This window comes from Muntiacus reevesi, chromosome 18 (assembly GCF_963930625.1).
Source record: "Muntiacus reevesi chromosome 18, mMunRee1.1, whole genome shotgun sequence".
Lineage (NCBI taxonomy): Eukaryota > Metazoa > Chordata > Mammalia > Artiodactyla > Cervidae > Muntiacus > Muntiacus reevesi.
In genome coordinates this window covers 27,083,000-27,100,760 of record NC_089266.1, presented here as the reverse complement: position 1 = coordinate 27,100,760, position 17,761 = coordinate 27,083,000, and the positions used below count along the sequence as shown (strand labels likewise).

Here is a 17,761-nt window from a genome sequence, read left to right as displayed (position 1 = left end):
TCTGGTCCCATCACTTCATGGCAAATAGATGGGGAAACAATGGAAACAGTGAGAGACTTTATTTTCTTGGGCTCCAAAATCACTGCAGATGGTAAGTGAAATTAAAAGATGCTTGCTCTTTGGTGACAAACCTAGACAGTGTTTTAAAAAGCAGAGACAAAACAACAACAACAAAAAAGCAGAGACATTACTTTGCTAACAAAGGTCCGTCTATTCAAAGCTATGGTTTTTCCAGTAGTCATGTATGGATGTGAGAGTTGGACCACAAAGAAGGCTGAGCGCCAAAGAAGTGATGCTTTTGAACTGTGGTGTTGGAGAAGACTTGAGTGTCCCTTGGACTACAAAGAGATTGAACCAGTCTATCATAAAGGAAATCAGTCCTGAATATTCATTGGAAGGACTGATGCTGAAGCTGAAGCTCCAATACTTTGACCACCTGATGCAGCTCATTGGAAAAGACCCTGATGCTGGGAAAGATTGAAGTCAGGAGGAGAATAGGATGACAGAGGATGAGATGGTTGGATGGCATCACCAACTCGATGGACATAAGCTTGAGCAAGCTCCGGGAGATGGTCAAGGACAGGAAGCCTGGCGTGCTGCAGTTCATAGGGTCACAGAGTCTCAGACATGACTGAGTGACTGAATAACAATAATATATACATACACATATATAATAATATATACACATATATAATTTTATTTTTGGATGTGCTGGGTCTTCATTGCTGTGAGGACTTTTTCTAGTTGTGGCGAGTGGCAGCTACTCTCTAGTTGCAGTGCGGGCTTCTCATTGTGATGACTTCTCTTGTTGCAGAGCATAGGCTATAGGGCACATGGGCTTCAGTAGTTGTGATTCTTGGGCTCTAATGGCACATGGACTTTGCTGCTCTGTGGCATGTGGGATCTTCCTGGATCAGGGATCGAACCTGTGTCTCCTGCATTGGTGGCAGATTCTTTACCAGTGAGCCATTCATTCTTATAAGTAATTGTCTTGTGCACACTCAGTGCCAGGTATTCCTAGGCACCAGAGTCACAGCATTTAGTAAGACAATTACTTCCTGGTTTGGGACTTGCCTGGTGGTCCAGTGGTTAATACTCTGCAATTCTAATGCAGGGTTTTGATCCCTGGTCAGGGAACTAAGATTCCTCATGCCCTGCAGTTGGTCTGTTTCCAGTCCAATGGGATTAACAACTAAGTAACTACTTCCAGAGTGATAATAAATTAAGCAGAATGATTTAATAGATGACTTGGAGGTTACAGGTGGCTAGGAGTCTTTTTCAAGAGATGGCATCTGCATGGAGCCTGCAGGAGGAGTGTGCAAGGAAGAGCTGGGGACAGTATTGTGACCCAGTACTGAGACCCGGGTGACAGGAGAGATACTGGGTTTGCCTTTGGTTAGTCATTTTCTCTCTGAATATCACCTTTCTCAACTGTAAATGGAGTAGTCAGTGTCTAATTAGGGAAAAAAATCCACCTTAGGTATCTCAAACAGAATGGATTTAATACAGGGCATTGTTTGTGGAAGTGTCTGACAATCTTGAACACCTGAAACTTATTTAATTGTATAGTAACTATACGTGTGTGTGTGTGTGTGTGTGTGTGTGTATAATTCAGTTAACAAAACAAAATTGCTTTCTTTTACCCAGAGACCGAGAACTGGTGTGTGCTGGTCTCTCCTGCCATGTAACTTTGGGCGTTGAACCACCCAGGTTCACCTTGCCAGCCAGGCTGTCTTGAGGGGACCCTGCCTCATGCTGTGAGCAAAGAGCCCTCCCCAAGTCCAGATCCCAGTGGGGTTGTGCTGTCTTCTTCCCATCCAGGCCTCAGAACGCAGGCTCCTTGTTTGTATGCCTGGAACCTGTTCCCAGCTTCCTCCACAGCAGGTCCCGTCCCACCTGCGCCACAGATAGACACAGTCAGCTCTGCGGATGGCAGCTCTGCAGGCTAGAGGGGCCTCGGGCCCCCGAGCTACTGCTTGGAGGAAAGCCTGCTGACACATACGTGGGCAGGAAAGTGAGCAGACTCCTGAGAGGTGGCTGCAGGGGCACCAGAGGGGGAGGGCCAGTCAAGCAGAGCCTGCAGCACCCAACACCCACCCCAGAGCCACCTGGCTGCTGGCTCCTGCCCTTCCTTCTCCCACTGGGACTTCACTGAGCTTGTCCTGTCCCTGCCCTACCGTTTCATTCAGGTTTGGGGTGGAGAGTAACATGGGTTTTACTTCTAGACCCCAGGCTGCTGTAGGGCAGTTGCTGGGTGTATCCCTGGGTATCGGCCCACAAGGGCCCCACCACAGGACACAGACATTGGGAGGGGCAGGAACTGGGTACGGGTCCTATTCTCACCTTTCTTTAGCCTCCTGAACCCCCACCCCCAGCTGCTATGGAAGCCAAGCTGGTCATGACCACAGAGGCCCCCTGGGGGACCTAGAGGAACATGCTCCACCCTGGAGTCCTCAGGCTCCAGACTCCATGCAGGAGGCTCTCCATCCCATGTGTCCTAAGTGCTGCTGGCCCTGGCCTGCCTGAGTGCTCTGCCTCCCCCCCCCGGGCAGAAGCTCTGAGAGGGTTCCTAGAGGAAGAGGGGCAGATGGAGCAGATGACATGACGGGACATTCTCCTCCTGGTCTCCCTGTCCAGCTGCTCCCAGCAAGGGGAGCCTGGTGCTGGAGGCATGACTGTGACCTCAGAGGGGCCCATACCTGGGAGGTGCAGGCCCAGCCAGCAGACCCCAGATCCTGATGCCACCTGCACCCCTCAGGGCCTCACTTCCCTGCCAGTGAGGATGCCGGAATCCAGAGCACCTTTCAGGCCTGCCCTCTGGCTCTTCCCTCACTCCTGAGGGCTTCCCACCCTGGGGAGCCTGGCTGCCCTGGGGGTGGAGCGGAGGCGAGGGAGGGGAGCACCCCTGCCCTTCCAGAAGCAGTCCTAGAGCCACACTGGGTCACACCTTTTATTGAAATGTCAAGCACTCCGTCTGGAGACCAGCCCTGGCCCAGACGCCACCTACAGCAGGTCCTGAGTGGGAAAGGCACATGAGTGGCCGCCTGTCTCAACTGGGCGAGAGACCTACCGAATGGCCCTGGCAGGAGAGCACGCGACCATGGGGCCATCTGCTGGGGGCCTGGTGGGTCTCTGAGCTTTCCCGTTCCCTGCTGGCGGCACACAAACTGGCCCACGTGACCTGCCTCCTGAGTGAGGGTTCCCCAAGTTTCCTGGGATGGGTGGGGCGGGAGGGTGAGGCTGAGACGTCAGTCAGGCTAGCACCGGCAATGTCAGGAGTGCTGGTGGAGGGGACTGGGGTTCTGGTGGAGGGACTGCGGCACACCCACCCAATTGGGGGAGTTGACCGTTGCTGCTGTCAAGGGCCGTAGTGAGAGCAGCGGCATTTTGTAAGGCAGCCCGAGGCAAGGGGCCCCAGGTCGCACCTGCAGAAACTGGGGACAAGCTGTCCCTGGTCCAGTGCCGCAGGGGCCCTGGGGACCCTGTACATCCCTGGTTCAAGTACTGAGTGCTGTGTGTGCCAGCTGGGCAGCCAGAGTCACCCGCTGGGAGGACACAGGTGCAGGCTAGGGCATGGCGGGCCCCCTCGTGCCACCCAGCCCGCCGGTCCCTCCACATGCAGCTTGCCCTGGGATCCCCTGTGCCACTGTTGCAGGACACCCTCCCACGGACAGCGCCTCCTGGAACCAGGTCACCTCACCCGGAAGGCCGCAAAGGCATCAGCACCAGCTCTCTGAGCTACTGCAGTCTTCATGACGAAGTCTGTGCTTGAACATGGGGAGTGTGGATGGGAGGTGGTGATGCTGGAGAGGGAAATGGCCCAGAGCCTGGGCTGCCCGACAGTCCACCCTCAGGCCTACTACCTACGCTGCTCTTACACTGCACAAAGAGGGCACATGCGTGGCCTCAGAGAACCTTCCCCCAAAGCTCTTTGCAAACACAGCCAGGGGCACAGAGGGAAGGGGAGGGTGCCCTGCAACCTCTAAAGAATTCCTGGAGGCGAGAGTGGGGCTGGGTGCTGGGAGGGGTGTGGGGGCCGAGGACAGTGACTCAGGGCTGCCAGGCCTTTGGACACATGTAGATGGAGATATCCCCACTGCTGGGTGAGATGTCATACATAAGTGGGAGCACCCTGGAGAGGACTGCCAAGGTCAGATGGAGGGGTCACCGGGGCAAGCAGTCCACCCCAGCCAGTGGCCATGTCATCCCAGGGGTTCACTGTTAACTCACATCTCAGCCCCAGAGGGACGGGACTCCTGAGCTGCCCTCTGGCCCCACAGGGAGCAGGCGTGAATTCGGTCCTTGTGGGAAGCAGGACACAGGAGGCTGTACTCTGGGCCTCAACCAGTTCCCAAAAGGAAGTCCCCAGAAAAGCAGGCCCCACAAAACAAAGGTGCTGGGGTGCTCCCCACGCTGTTCCCAGGAAGACAGCCTGGGAGGGGCCTGAGACTCCTGATGGGCCACAGGCTTGCAGGAAGGGAAGGATGCTCTGACGTGTGGCGTTTGCACAGGAAATCCCTCCGAACAGCTTCTTCCTCTGGGTGGTGAGAATGGTCTGGGAAGAACAGCTTTCTCCTTCCCACCCCAGCTCCAAAGGGTCCTCTTTGAGAAAGCTTACCCACAATGAGGGGCAGGGACCCCAAGACACTCAGATGGAAAGGGGAGGGCGGGCACAGGGTGGGGTGGAGGGAGAGGACCACTATCCTGCATGGAGGGTTGCCAAGGAGACACCAGCCGCGTGCGCACACGCATGTGTATGTAAAGGAGAGACACCAGCCGTGTGTGTCTCTGTGTGTGTCTGTGTGTGTGCGTGCGCCCGCAAGCAGCTGAGCCTGGACTGGCACCCAGCCCATTCCTGGTCCTGTTCATCAGGGAGGGCTCCCGTGGTTGTAGCTATCTCCTGCACCAGGCACAGAGTCAGAGCAGGGGCAGCATGGGGGCCACCTCACCTGGCCCAATGGCCCTGGAAGTTGGCACACACAGTTCCTTATTGCTCCTCATCTGGGGAGCAGACCCCCTGCTGCCCCTCACAGAGCACAGAGCAGCAGGTGGGACCCGGCATGGCCAGAGGGACGCCCCTGTCCACACATTTTGGTCCCGACTGCAGGCCCTCACACCGTCTGCAGAGCGGGAACAGCCGGGCCCCACTTCGCCATGGCAGCTGGACCATGGCCCATCCTTGGCCAGCCGCCTCCCAGGGCCACAGACGAGTGTCCTTACAAAAATAACTCTGAGTTCGTCCCCCGTGGGGACCAGGATTCCTGAGAGCACACGGAGGCCAGGGCGAAGCCTGGGGGTCCAATAGGCGGGCTCGAGCCCTGTGGAGCCAGGGCTATGGCTGCAGGCGCTCCAGGTACTGCGGTAGAGGGTTCTCCTTGACGAACTTCTGGATGTACCAGCACGTGACATGGGCTCTCAGGTCCTCCTCCACCACAAAGTCCAGAGCGGCCTGGCAGCCAGGCAGAGAGAAGAGTGATCAGAGCCCCAGTCCCTCACACTCCAGGCTTTCCCTTGGGTCTGCGATGGAGGCAGAGGCGCTGGGAAACTGGGGCAGACTGATAAACTGCCTGAGGGACATGGCAGGGAAGTGAGGGGGCCAGGGTCAGATCTGCCCGGGAGAATCCTCTTCACTCATTCTTCACCGGATGCCTCCTCCAGGAAGCCACCCCTGTGGGCTGCATCAGGGCACCTGGAGCTCCCTCTGCTCCTGGCTGGGGTCGATCAGTGTTCACAAGGATCCCAAGGCCAGCAGTAGGAGCGGTCAGCCTGCAGTTGTTGACCCAGTGGGTCTGGAACCGCCTGATCACTCAGCACCCCACACCTGACCCCCGAGTTCAGCCTGAGACCCTCTGGTGACAGGATTCCAATCTCTTCTCCCATTCTGCAGATGAACTGGGGGCTGCAGGTAAGTGCCCTCATGCCCAGCAGATTCCCACCCCGCTCCTGTCACCCTGGGCTCCTGACTGGTAACAGGATGGCCCCACAGACCAGCACAGAGCTGCTCCTGAAAAGGGCAGAGGGGCAGTGGAGACAGGAGGGCAGCAGAGGGCGGGGCCCGAGCAGCTTTTAGGGGACTCAGGGCCACCCTCACCCTTGGCGCCAGGCTCGGCCCCCTGGAGAGTTCACTGGGCACCTACCATCCATGCACACTGGGTCCCAGCAGGGAGCTCCCCACGTAAGGCAGGTGTCCGGGTCCCTGGGGGCCCAGCCTGGGAGGTGGGGGCGTAGAGGTGAAAGGGGGTGGCGCTGCAGCCCATGGGTGGGTGCAGCCCATGGGTGGGTGACCCAGTGGCCACCACTGGGCCTGGTCTCCTCTGAGTGGGGTCAGCCTCCATGCCCTACCTTGGCCAGGTGCTTGGCGATGCCGCGCCCGCGGTAGGCGTCAGGGACCTCCGTGTGCTGTAGGTCCACGATCCGCTTGCCCACATACTCATAGAGCAGGACTGCCCGGTCGTGACATCCTGTGGGGAGGGGGTGGGCGGGTGAGGCCCTGAACCAGCAGGGAAGCCTGGGGGAGGGTCAGGGGTTCGGTCCTAGGCTGCAGGGCTGGGTCTGGAATCACCTCTCCGAGCCTCAGTTCCTTATCCACAAAGTATGGATGTAACAGAGCACTCCTCAGGAGAGTGTCTGGAGGGTTAGGGTGCTTAGAACAGTGCCCAGAACACACCGAGCCCCATGTGGGCCTTTTCTGCTATCATCAAGCTTAGCATTCCAGAGCTCCTGGTGCCCCCCAAGGCCCAGCTCTCTGCACACCCACTGAAGCACCTGCCCAATGCTATGGGAGCCCCAGGCCCAACACTGGATGTAGAGCGGGGCTCAGCAAGTTGCCAACTAGACCAGAGCCTGAACAGACCAGAGAGCTGGACCACCCGCTAGACCCTGGGGAAGGTCAGAAGCAGCAGAACCAGCATCCACAGGAAAGTGACCAGGCCCAGGAGGCACAGGAAACTGACCTTCACACCCTCTCAGGCCTGGTGCACCAGTCTGCCCCAGTCCCCTGCTAGAGAAACACTTAGCAGGAGTTCCAGCCTCTCAGCCAGCCTGTCTGTCCACCCAACCACGTGCTCACTCACCTCTCTATCCCCTTGACAAAAGTTCACTAAGCCCATCCGTGGCACTTCTCGGGAGCTGGGGACATGGCCACGAACAAGCCAAGGTGCTTGGGGTCCTTCTCGCACGTCTCTCAGACTCCAATCTGAGCCTTTGGCAGGCCCGTGGGCAGAACTTTCAATATGTGCCTGGAATCTGACCACTGTTCACACGTCCACCGGCCCCTGTACCCCCTGGGGATGCAGAGTCAGATCCCACCCATCCTCAGCTAAGTGACCTCCTTGCAGCCCCTCAGGTCCACCCGCCTCAGCCAGCTGCTCCCTCTTCCTGTCATCTCCCCCAGAGTCCCCCAGGGCTGGGTCCTCACTATTTGAGGTTAGCCCACACGTCACCCCAGCATTTCAGGCCCTGGATCTGGGGGTCAGGCAAAAGCCTGAGCACCCATGTCCTCTCACACCCCATGTCAGCAAGATCCGTCCACGCTTCATTCAGCAAGCACCGAGGAACTGGGCTTTCTCCCCATCTGCTCACACTGCCCGCCCCCAGGCAGCCTGAGGGAGCCCATAACAGCTGATCCACTCTCTGCTCAGGGCCCTCCCAGGCACCCACCTCATCCAGAGTCAAGGCCAAGTTCTCATAATGCCTTCCACAGCCCCACATGACCTGCCCCCATGCCTCTTGATGTCCTCTGTGACCTGGTTCTGTTTCTCCCCGCTCTGCTACTCCCAATACACACCAGGCACCCCAGGGCCTTTGTACTTGCCGCCCCTTCCACAAGGAGCACTCTTGCCGCCATAGCTCCCTTGCTTGCTTCCTTCCTGGGTGGCCCTCCCGGACACCTGACACTAAACAACAGCCCTTGGAACTTCCCTGGTGGTCCAGTGGTTAAGACTCTATGCTCCCACTGTGAGGGGCAGGGTTTGATCCGTGGTTGGGGAACTGAGATCCCACATGCCATGCAGTGTGGCCGCAAAAACATAAACCACCGGCATTTTCCCAACACCCCAACCTTATTTCTCACAGATCTTGTTCTTCAGGACGGTCTATGCTTTATTGTCCACTGACCCTCAGGTGGTTGAGCCCCCAGCACTTACAACAATGTGTGACACATAGTAAGCGCTCAAGAAGCACTGGTGGCATGAATCCTAGTTCTTCTACCTCCAAGGTGTAAGACTGCAGGCATGTTGGTCACTCTCCCTGCCTCAGTCTCCTCCTCTGTAAAATGGGCAGAGCAGCAACTCCATCACCAGCACCAGCAATGCTGAGGATAGAGTAAGTGACTCCAGTGCGAGGGGCATGCCCGGAACCCAAGGACTGAATGCACACAGCTGCTCTTTCCTTCCCAGACCTGGAACTTGCTGGGGACTCACCAGCCTAGCTCTGCCAGGGGATGGTAGGCACACATCTGCGCTAGGAGCCACAGGGCTGCTCCGCCTCTCAGCCACAGTGTCCACCTCTCTCAATGGGCACAGTGAGCTGGCTTCCAGGGCCTGGCTGCAAGTCACCATGGCAGGACATTCCCCTCCCCAGCTGAGGCAGAGTGGGGGCCTGGGAACAGAGGAGCCCTCAGCCCACCCTTCTACACACCCAGACCATTTTGGGGCCTGGATGCACAGCCCGGTCTTGCAGACTGGTGAGGACAGGCTCCCTGGGCTTGGCCAGGGATCCTGGTCCACTTTCGAGTTAGCCATCTGAGCAGGAGGCGACAGACGGGGCAAGTTTACAAAGGCAGCTGGGCTCATCCAGTCCTGAGCCCAGCCAACTCAAGAGGGTGTCCCTAATGGCTGTACTCATTAGGGAAAGAAAGAAGGAACACCCCCAAATGTCCCCTTTTTCTTCTTTCTCTGAGCGTTGAGGGTCTCCTGAGCACCCACAAGGAAATCAGAGGCCTCTCAGGAGCCTTGAAAAGTCAGGGGCCTCTTGGAAGGAGAGTAGCGGGGGCGCCCTGAAAGTCACAGCCAGGTGCGCCAGGGTGCGCACCACAGCGGAGGAAGAGGAAGGAAAAGGTGTTTGAGTTCTGGCCCGCGGGGGCCTCAGCTTACTCCTCTGAACACGGTGGTGATGGCCACGTCACGAGAGTGTTGTAACGTGTGCTGGGGCCGGGTTCAAAGCCGAGCACAGCCAAATGGGATCCGAGAAGGTGAAGTCCCAGCTCCGACAGACCCTCCAAGCGCTGGTGGGAGCAGTCAGCCCAGACAAGACCCTATCCGAGCTCTGCCCCTCCCCCCACCGCCTGACCTCAGGAAGCCTCGCCCTTCCCTCCTCAGACAAGGGCACAGTGGCCCATACGGGTCCATTCAGCTTGGGCACTACCACAGAAGGCCCAGCTGGGAGGGAGGAAAAAGCTATTAACAGAAAGGGGTGGGATGCAAGGAATTCACAATCAGGCGGAGGGGGCGTGGACTAGTAAGCTGTGGAGGACTTGACTTCGCTTCTGGTTTAAATAGTAATGCTCAATGACTTCCCTGGTGGTCCCGTGCGATCCCAACGCAAGGCGCCCGTTGGTCAAGGAACGAGATCCCACAGGCCACAACTAAAAAATCAAAAATGCCGCGACTAGAGTTCGCATGCTGCAACTAAAATCCTGCCAGCAAAAACAAAACAAAACAAAACAGTAATGCCCAGTCCATGTCCTCCAGCACTGACTACCTGCCGCAGGCGCTGTTCTGAACCTCACTCTTACTGGGGCATCCAGTTCTTCCTACCAGCCAGGAGTTAATCCCACTGTAGAGGCGAGAAACGGGCGCACAGAGATGAGGCAAGTTGGCCAAGCCCCAAAGCCGCCGGGGTCTGAAGGAGACACCGTCCCTCCCCGTCCCCGCCCCACGCCGCCCCGCCCCTGACGGGCCGAAGCCCCTCAGTCCGTCAGCCCCCGGTCGGCCTAGAAGGGTCTTCCAGCCCCCTCTGCGCAGAAAAGCGAAGGTTCGCAGGGGCAGCCAGAAGCCACTCAACACCGGGGAAGGGGAAATGGCGGGACACCCGCTCCCCGGGACCTCGGAAGGATCCCGGAAAACAGCCGGGCCAAGCAGGTGCGGGTTCCCCCGGGCCGAGGCGGGACCGGAGCCGCCCGGCGCCTGCTTCCGCCGCCCCGGGGCTCGCGCCGCCCCGGGCGCCAGCCCCCACCTGGCCCGCGAGTGCGCCCCCGGCCCTGCGGCGCGCAGACAAAAGGCGGGGGCGGGCGGGCCCGGCGTTACCGTTGAGCCGGACGGTGAACTGGCGGCGCCGACGGTCGTGTTCCACGCGGATGGGGCAGCCCTGCTCCGGCGCGCCCGGCGACGCTGCTGCCGGCGACTGCGCCATGGACGCTCCGACCCGGGCCAGGGGCGCGCGGCGGGCTCGGTGGGCGGCGCGCGGAGCCGCACTGGGGGCGACCGCAGGCGGCGGCGCGGAAATTGACACTCGGCGGCGGCCGCAGCAACAAAAAGGGGGGAGCAGGAAATCAGCTGTGCGGTCACGTGCGGCGCGCGACCAGTGGGCGCGCAGCCGCTCTGTTTTGATACATTCCGTTCGCTTCTTAAAGGCGCCGCGCCGCGCACTGCTCGGTGCCGGGCCGCTTGGGTCTCTGGCCCCGACCTGCGGGAGACTCGGGGGGACCCCCACGGACCCCGTCTCAAACACACGTTTCGACCTGTAGGGCAGTTCTAACCGTCCCCTCGCAGCCAGCACTTAGCGCTTGCTATGTCCCTGCGCGCAGCAAAGCCCCGGCGGCTGCAGGAAGCGCTCATGAAGCCGGGAAGTAAGTGCGCTTGACCCAGGCGCCTGGGGGAGACCTGCGAGGGTCAAACACCGCTGGAACGATTGTCCCGAGAAGCCTGGCTTGGGATCTGGTGAAATGCCACCTCTAACCCCAGAGACAAATGCAGGAAGCGCCTTGGAGATCTGGACCCACTCAGTGAGGGGGAAATTGAGTCCCAAGAGGGCCAGGGACTTGCTTGAGGACACACAGGACTCTGGGTGGGTGAGTGGGGAACACACTACATTTTTTGAATGCGGACGGGACAACACCTACCCTCAACCCCAGCCCCAACTGCTCATATCCAAGGCGGCCCACCGAGTCATGTGACTGCAGGTTTTATTAGTTTGCTGGTGAAGGCGTGAGCATGACGTCATTCCCATGTGACCACCGCCCTATTTAAGATGTTCATAATTTGTGTTTCCCCCTCCAGCCATTGCCTCACCCCGTGACTAATTTGCTTTTCCTAAAACTTCATGTAAACAATATCATATAGAATGCCCTTTCAGGATTCACTGTTTTTTTTTTTTATAAAGCATTTTGTGTGAGGTTAATCCGTGTTGTTGAGCGTGTCTTTTTCATGACCGAGTAGTATTCCACCAGATACATATTCCACAATGTATATCTGTTATCTGCCTACTGTTGATGGGCATTTGGGTTGTTTTTGGATTTTGACTGTTATGATTACACTTGCTTTGCCCATTCTTGAACATGGCACTTTTCGAAGGTGGCTGCGTCTTAGGACCTTGAGTTTTATGAGGTCTAGCCAGACCTTTTCCAAAGTGGCTACCTCATTTTACACTCCTGCCAACAATTCTGAGCGTTCCTTTGGTGTCACCAGTCTCTAGTTCTAGCCATTCTGGTGCACGTGAAGTGGTGGTTCACAGGCATCAGTATGCCTTTCCCCGATGACCTGTGATGCGGAACCTTCTAAATCCACTTCTTGGCCCTTTCGGTATCTATTTTTGTGGAGTTCTTTTTGTTGTCTAGTTATGAGTCCTTTGTCAGATATATTTATTGAGAATATCCTATCCTGGCAGACATATTTTTGTTTTAAAGAAAAACATGTGTATTGTATCACAGAGTTTGGAAACAAAACAGGGTTGAAGAGTGAGTCATCATTTATAAGGAAATAGAAAAGGATCCTGAGATCAAAGAGGGCCTTGACTTGAGCTGAATCAGGGCTGACTGCAATCCTGAAGGAGATGTAACCTTGTGTATGTCTCAGGAGACTTCTTTGTCTCCAAAGAACTTGAGTGGTGTGGGGAAGCCAGACAGGCTTCTGGAAATCCCATCACCTGGCTGTGCCATTTCCCACTCTGGGCCTTTGCATGTGCACTTCCCTTGGAAAGTCCTCGTTGAAGCTCCCCTGCCAGCCCGAGTCCAGGGGAGATTCCAGGCAGGGCCAAGTGCACACCAGGTCCACCATGAGAGCCCAAGATCCTCTCTGTTTTTGATTCCTTTCTCCTCTGATTTTAAATGTCTGTTATCTTGTTGGAGTCTTTAAATATTGCAGAAATCCTTTGTGGAACAAGGCAGTGGATCAATAAAAGAATGAAGCAAGAAATTGGTGTTTACAGAGTTGACAGGGCTTGTCTATCTTTCGACCCCAAGCATACTGGTCATGGAGGAGCATTTGGGAGGGGCTGCTGAATGAACCTGTGACCCCCTCACCCCAAAGTTAGAAAGCAGAATTGGGTCCCAGACGTCTTGGGTGGATGGGCCCTGGGTCCTGAAAGCCCCAGCGGGCAAGGCTGAGCAGGGCCACGCTGAGACTGGGTCCCAATTACGTGAGCAGCCACTGTGTGCCCGTCACTGTCCTAGGGGCCCCCAGTGAACAAACAGACCGAACTCCTTGCTCTTCAGGAGGGACATTCTAGGGGAGGGAGACGCCAAGCCAAGAAGGAAACAGAGACTAAAGCCGGGGATCCTCAATGTGAGGAGGGGCGAGTAGGTACCTTGGGAGGCTTCAGACGATATTGAGGACCTCAATCAATTGTGGCTCATTCAGTGAAAGACTTGAAGGAGGTGAAGGAGCCCAGTCCAGGTGGAGAGAACAGCCAGTGCAAAGACCCTGTGGTGGGTTTAAACCCCTGAGGCCACATGGGGTCTTCAGCTTTCACTCTGAGTCAGAAGGGGCTACTGGAGGATTTTGAGCAGATCAAGGACCTTAGGTTTTTATTTGTTTTTAATATTGGAAAATTTCAGACCTGTGTGTAAATAGAATTATAAAATGAAGCCCAGCACACCCATCATGGCTGAGGTGTTTGTTTCTGTGTTTTTTCTTTGTTTTATTAAAAAAATTTTTAAGGTAGTGTTTTGTTATGGTTGTTGTTTAGTCAAGTTGTGTCTGACTCTTTGGGACTCCATGGACTATAGCCCTCCAGGTTCCTCTTCCATGGGGTTTCCCAGGCAAGAATACTGAAGTGGGTTGCCATTCGATTCTTCAGGGGCTCTTCCCATGTTTCCTGCTTTGGCAGGTGGATTCTTTACCATTGAGCCACTAGGGAAGCCCAAGGTAGTGTTTCCATACAGTAAAAATGATCCCTTTCAGCACGTAGTGTTTTTTCTTTTAATCGTTTTATTTATTTATTTTTGGCTGCGCTTGGTTTTCATTGCTTTGCGTGGGCTTTCTCTAGTTGCAGCGAGCAGGGGCTACTCTTCATTGAGCTATGCAGGCTTCTCAATGCAGTGACTTCTCTTGTTCCTGAGCCCAGGCTTCAGGCACTTGGGCTTCAGTAGTTGTAGCACATGGGCTCCGCAGTTGTGGCTTGAGTGCCCTAGAGTGCGCAGTAGTTGTGGCGCATGGGCTTAGTTGCTCCAAGACATTAGCATATAGTTTTGACAAAAGTGTTCTCCCTGCAGCTGCCATCACAACCCATTTATAAAGCAGTTTTATGACCCCCTCAAGCCCCCAGCCCGCCCCTTCCAACTCTCCCCAACCCAATCTGTTTTCTATCCCCAGCTAGAACTGCATGGTGATCCTTCCAAAGGGGGCTGCAGGAGGTCTCTTCCACTGTTTCGAGACTCCTGCCCACCACGTGGGTGTGGACTGTGCAGGGGAAGCAGGAGGCTGAGGACCAGCCTCAGCTCCCAGTTCTCACAGAAACCCAGTGAGAATGGTCCCACAGATGAGTTGCAGCAGCTGGGCGTGGGTCCCACCATTGGTTCGTGGCAGAGTCCACTTCAAACCCAACTATTCTCTGCTCCATCCCAAATGTGAGCGGTTCTCCATGGGCCCCTGATGAGCTCTGTGGACACTGGCAGGTGCTCTGACCCCACCGTAGGGCCAGGGGCCACCAGCACCAGGGAGGCAGCCAAGCTTGACCTCAGAATCCTAGAGGCCAACCCCAACAGCTTCAGGTGCCTGGGGACCCTGCTGCATGCAGTGCAGGTGGCAGGAGGGTTCGGCACCCACACCACCTTGCATCCTGGGCTCTAGTGACAAGAGGGGACTGAGGCTGCATGGCGAGTCAGAGAAGAAACATATTTAGAATTTGCACTGATGGATCCAGAGCCTCGCTCTTAAGGGGTCAGAATAATGTCATCAAGTGTCTGATGTCCTGCGGCAGCTCTGCTGTGGACCTCAGGGGCCCTCCACCCCCTCCCTCTGGCAGCCCCAGGCCTGTGTGGAAGGTGCAGACACTGGGGGGAGATGCCCGTGCTGACTCTCAGGCCCACATCCTCCCCAGGGAGTCCCACCATGCTTCTCTGGCCTGTGCCCCCACCCTGGGATGGCTCCTCTCCCATTCTTCCTGCCTGAGTGGACGCACGAAGGGGCTGATTTACAGTCTTCAGAATAAGGAAGAAAACACCCAGGAGACCAAGACCCTCACAACTCACAGGGTCCTGCCGGGTGGCCCTGATTCTACACCCAAAACTTGGCAAACAAGGCACTGAAGCTGTTGGCGAGAGCTCTTTACACACAGGAAGTGTTCTCTTCCAACACAGATGGGCTCATGCTCACTGCTTTGTACTTGTTCTACCGATTTGACAAACTACTATGAGCAAGTTCCTTAGGAAACCACAAAATCATTCTTTTTTAATGCTTTGAGGTTTTTTACCCCTTGTCTTTAATTTTATTTATTTATATATTTTGGCTGCGCAGGGTCTTCGTTGCTTCGACGGGGCTACTCTCTAGTTGCTGTGCCTGGGTTTCTCATTGCAGTGCCTTCTCTTGTGGAGCACGGCGGGCTCTGGAGCGGGTGGCCTTCAGTAGTTGCAGCTCCCGATCTCTAGAGCACAGACTTGATAGTTGTGGCGCCCATGCTTAGTTGCCCAGAGACATGTGGGATCCTCTTGGACAGGGGATCAAACCCGTGTTCCCTGCATTGTGGATTCTTAACCAACATGGACCACCAGGGAAGTCCCACAGAATCATTCTTTAAGGATATTCTTATGGTTAAGTTTTGATTGTGTAATATTTTCACATGTTTGCGAAAGTAAAACAAGCCCCAGGGCCCACTCCACCTCCTTCTCCCACTTTCCCAGTCCTTTTCCATCTCCCAGAGGGAAACACTCTCACTTTGTGAATTTTCCTGGTTTTCCATACATGTTAAAGTGAAAGTGAAGTGAAAAGTCGTGTCTGACTCTGTGAACCCATGGACTGTAGCCCACCAGGCTCCTCCATCCATGGAATTTTCTAGGCAAGAGTCCTGGAGTGGGTTGCCATTTCCTTCTCCAACATAAACCCGACTAAATACAAATGTATATTCTTTCTTCCCCTTGCTATTTAACCCCAAAGTGAAGCCTGTCACTGAGCCACGGGGACCCAGTGACAGTCAGTGCCCGGTGCTCGGTAGGTGGACACCATGACGTCATTAGCAGATGACGCGGCCCTGGCAGTGGCCCCACCCCCACCCCCACCCTGCAACCCCCGGCTCCTGAGTCATTTCTAAATACAGCCTCTGTCGTCGCTGAGACTTCCTTAAGGAGACAATGACCCTCTGACGCCCCTTGGCACTGGGTGCCAAGGCTCTCGCTGCACTGAGTGCTCCCGGTTAGGGTCTGAATTCCTCTCCCTCCTGCCTCAGAAGTCGGGGTCCCTCAGGCGAGGGCACTAGGCTGCCTGAGTTTCTCCTGGGCGGGAGGTGGCAGAGCCAAGACTCAAGCCGGGTGAGGCTGAGTCCAAGGCTGAACTTGCAGGAGAAGGATGAGCCGGGACCACTCGAGGCCCTGAGATCCTCTGGGGAAGATGGGGGTGGACAGTGCCGTGGGCACAGGGAGGCGGGCCGGGTTCAGGGAGGTGGGCCAGGTGCCAGGTAGGAGGGGGCAGTGTGGACTGAGGCGGAGTGGGGTGTCCTGTCCTACCCCCTCCATCTGACAGGTCATGTAGGAAACCTGTCCCGGATCTTCTGATTTTCCAATAGGAGCTGGAAACAAAAATAAAGTGAGGTCTCCTGTTGCTTAAATGATGGCAACTGATTAAATACACAGTTACATGTAGCTGCTGCTACTCTTACTGGGGGAGAGAGACATAGGATCTGGCAGATAAAGTCCGTCAGCATGTTCATTGCAGGATTCCAGACATTTTTCTGGAGATGTAAATTTTTCAAAAATAAAAAATCGTGGGGGGACTTCCCTGGTGGTCTGGCAGTTAAGACTATGTGCTTCCAAGGCAGGGGTGTGGGTTTGACCTTCATTAGGGAGCGCAGACCCCGAATGCTGTGCTACAAAAAAATCAAACAAAAAAAACCCACTATGGGGCAGAAGAGATAAAATCAAATAGAATATGGGAATATTGGTCAGATCCTGGTTTGAAAAAAATCAGCTGTAAAAGGCACATGGGGCTAATGGGGTACTTGAATTCTGCCTGAGTGTTAGCTGTCTGTGGAATGATGGCTTTTGTCCTAGATGCGATAATTGTCCTGTGCTTTCGAGGAGAAGGTCTGTGTTCTCTGGGGACACATGCTGATGGGTAGGAGAAGAAGGTTATGCCAGTGACCCTCAGGAAACAGTGGGGTCCTTCGGAGTCACCTTTTAGGTCCAGGGTCTTGGACTCAACCACCTTGGGGTGCATCCTTTTATTCCTGTTCCTTGGTTTCTGAGCAGCCGTCCATTGACAGACTGACCACCTTTGTCTGTCCATTTGCAAGTTCACGGGCATTTGGAACCTTTCCAGGATTTAGTTATAATAAATAAAGCTGCTCTTAGTACTTGGATACAGGTTTCTTATGTGTGGCAATGTAGGTTTTCACATTTCTTCGGAGTAGAACGGCTGGATTGTAGGCAGGTATAGGTTTGATTTTATAGGAGACTGCCAACCTGTTTGTAGCAGATTTACATTTTAAATATAGGATGAATAAGCAACTAGGTCCTACTGTAGAGCTCAGGGAACTATATTCAATATTCTATGATGTGGGACTGCTCTGAGGGTCCATTGGTTAAGAATTTGCCTTGCTATGCAGGGGACTTGGGTTTGATCCCTGGTCAGGGAATGAAGATCCCACATGCCACAGAGCAACCAAGCTCGTGAGCGGCGACTAGAGAATCTGTGTGCCGCAAAGAAAGATCTTAGCTGCAACTGAGACTCAAGGCAGGCGAGTAAATAAATAAATAAATATTTTAAAAAATTATTAAAAAAATCTGTGCTACACCATAGTCCATGGGGTCTCACAGAATTGGATACAACTGAGCATGTACGCACAATATGAGAAGAATATGAGAAAAATAATATATATACACGTACAACTGAATCACTTTGCTATATAGCAGTAATTAACACAACACTGTAAATCAACTGCACTTCAATTCTTAAAAATCTGTGTATAAGAAAAACCTTAGCCATCCTAACAGGTGCACAGTGTACACTCTCCATGGTCTCAGTTTGCAAGCCCTGGTGACTGGTGATGAGAGCGTCATTTCATGGGCTTGTTTGCTGTCTGGATAGCTTCCTCATGAGGTGTCTGCTCAGGTCTTTTACACACTTTTTATTGGGTTGTTTGTTTTCATATGATTGAGTCGTAAGAATTCTTTGTA

General features: G+C 54.9%; 1 protein-coding gene across 1 annotated transcript; it reads right to left on the bottom strand.

Annotated features, from left to right (window-relative positions):
• Positions 1 to 412: 412 nt before the first annotated feature.
• On the bottom strand, positions 413 to 10,638 carry NATD1 (N-acetyltransferase domain containing 1). Its single transcript, XM_065909856.1, has 3 exons — positions 10,245 to 10,638; positions 6,343 to 6,461; positions 413 to 5,449 (listed from the first exon to the last, which is right to left on the bottom strand). The coding sequence occupies exons 1-3, from the start codon at positions 10,348 to 10,350 to the stop codon at positions 5,333 to 5,335; spliced, it is 342 nt and encodes a 113-aa protein (XP_065765928.1). The 5' UTR covers positions 10,351 to 10,638; the 3' UTR covers positions 413 to 5,332.
• Positions 10,639 to 17,761: the final 7,123 nt, after the last annotated feature.

Coding starts and splice junctions, on each gene's coding strand:
- NATD1 (XM_065909856.1), bottom strand. CDS start 10,350: ATGGCGCAGTCGCCGGCAGCAGCGTCGCCGGGCGCGCCGGAGCAGGGC. Junction 6,462..10,244: donor GTTCACCGTCCGGCTCAACG/GTAACGCCGGGC, acceptor CCCTCCCCACAG/GATGTCACGACCGGGCAGTC. Junction 5,450..6,342: donor TCGCCAAGCACCTGGCCAAG/GTAGGGCATGGA, acceptor CCTGGCTGCCAG/GCCGCTCTGGACTTTGTGGT.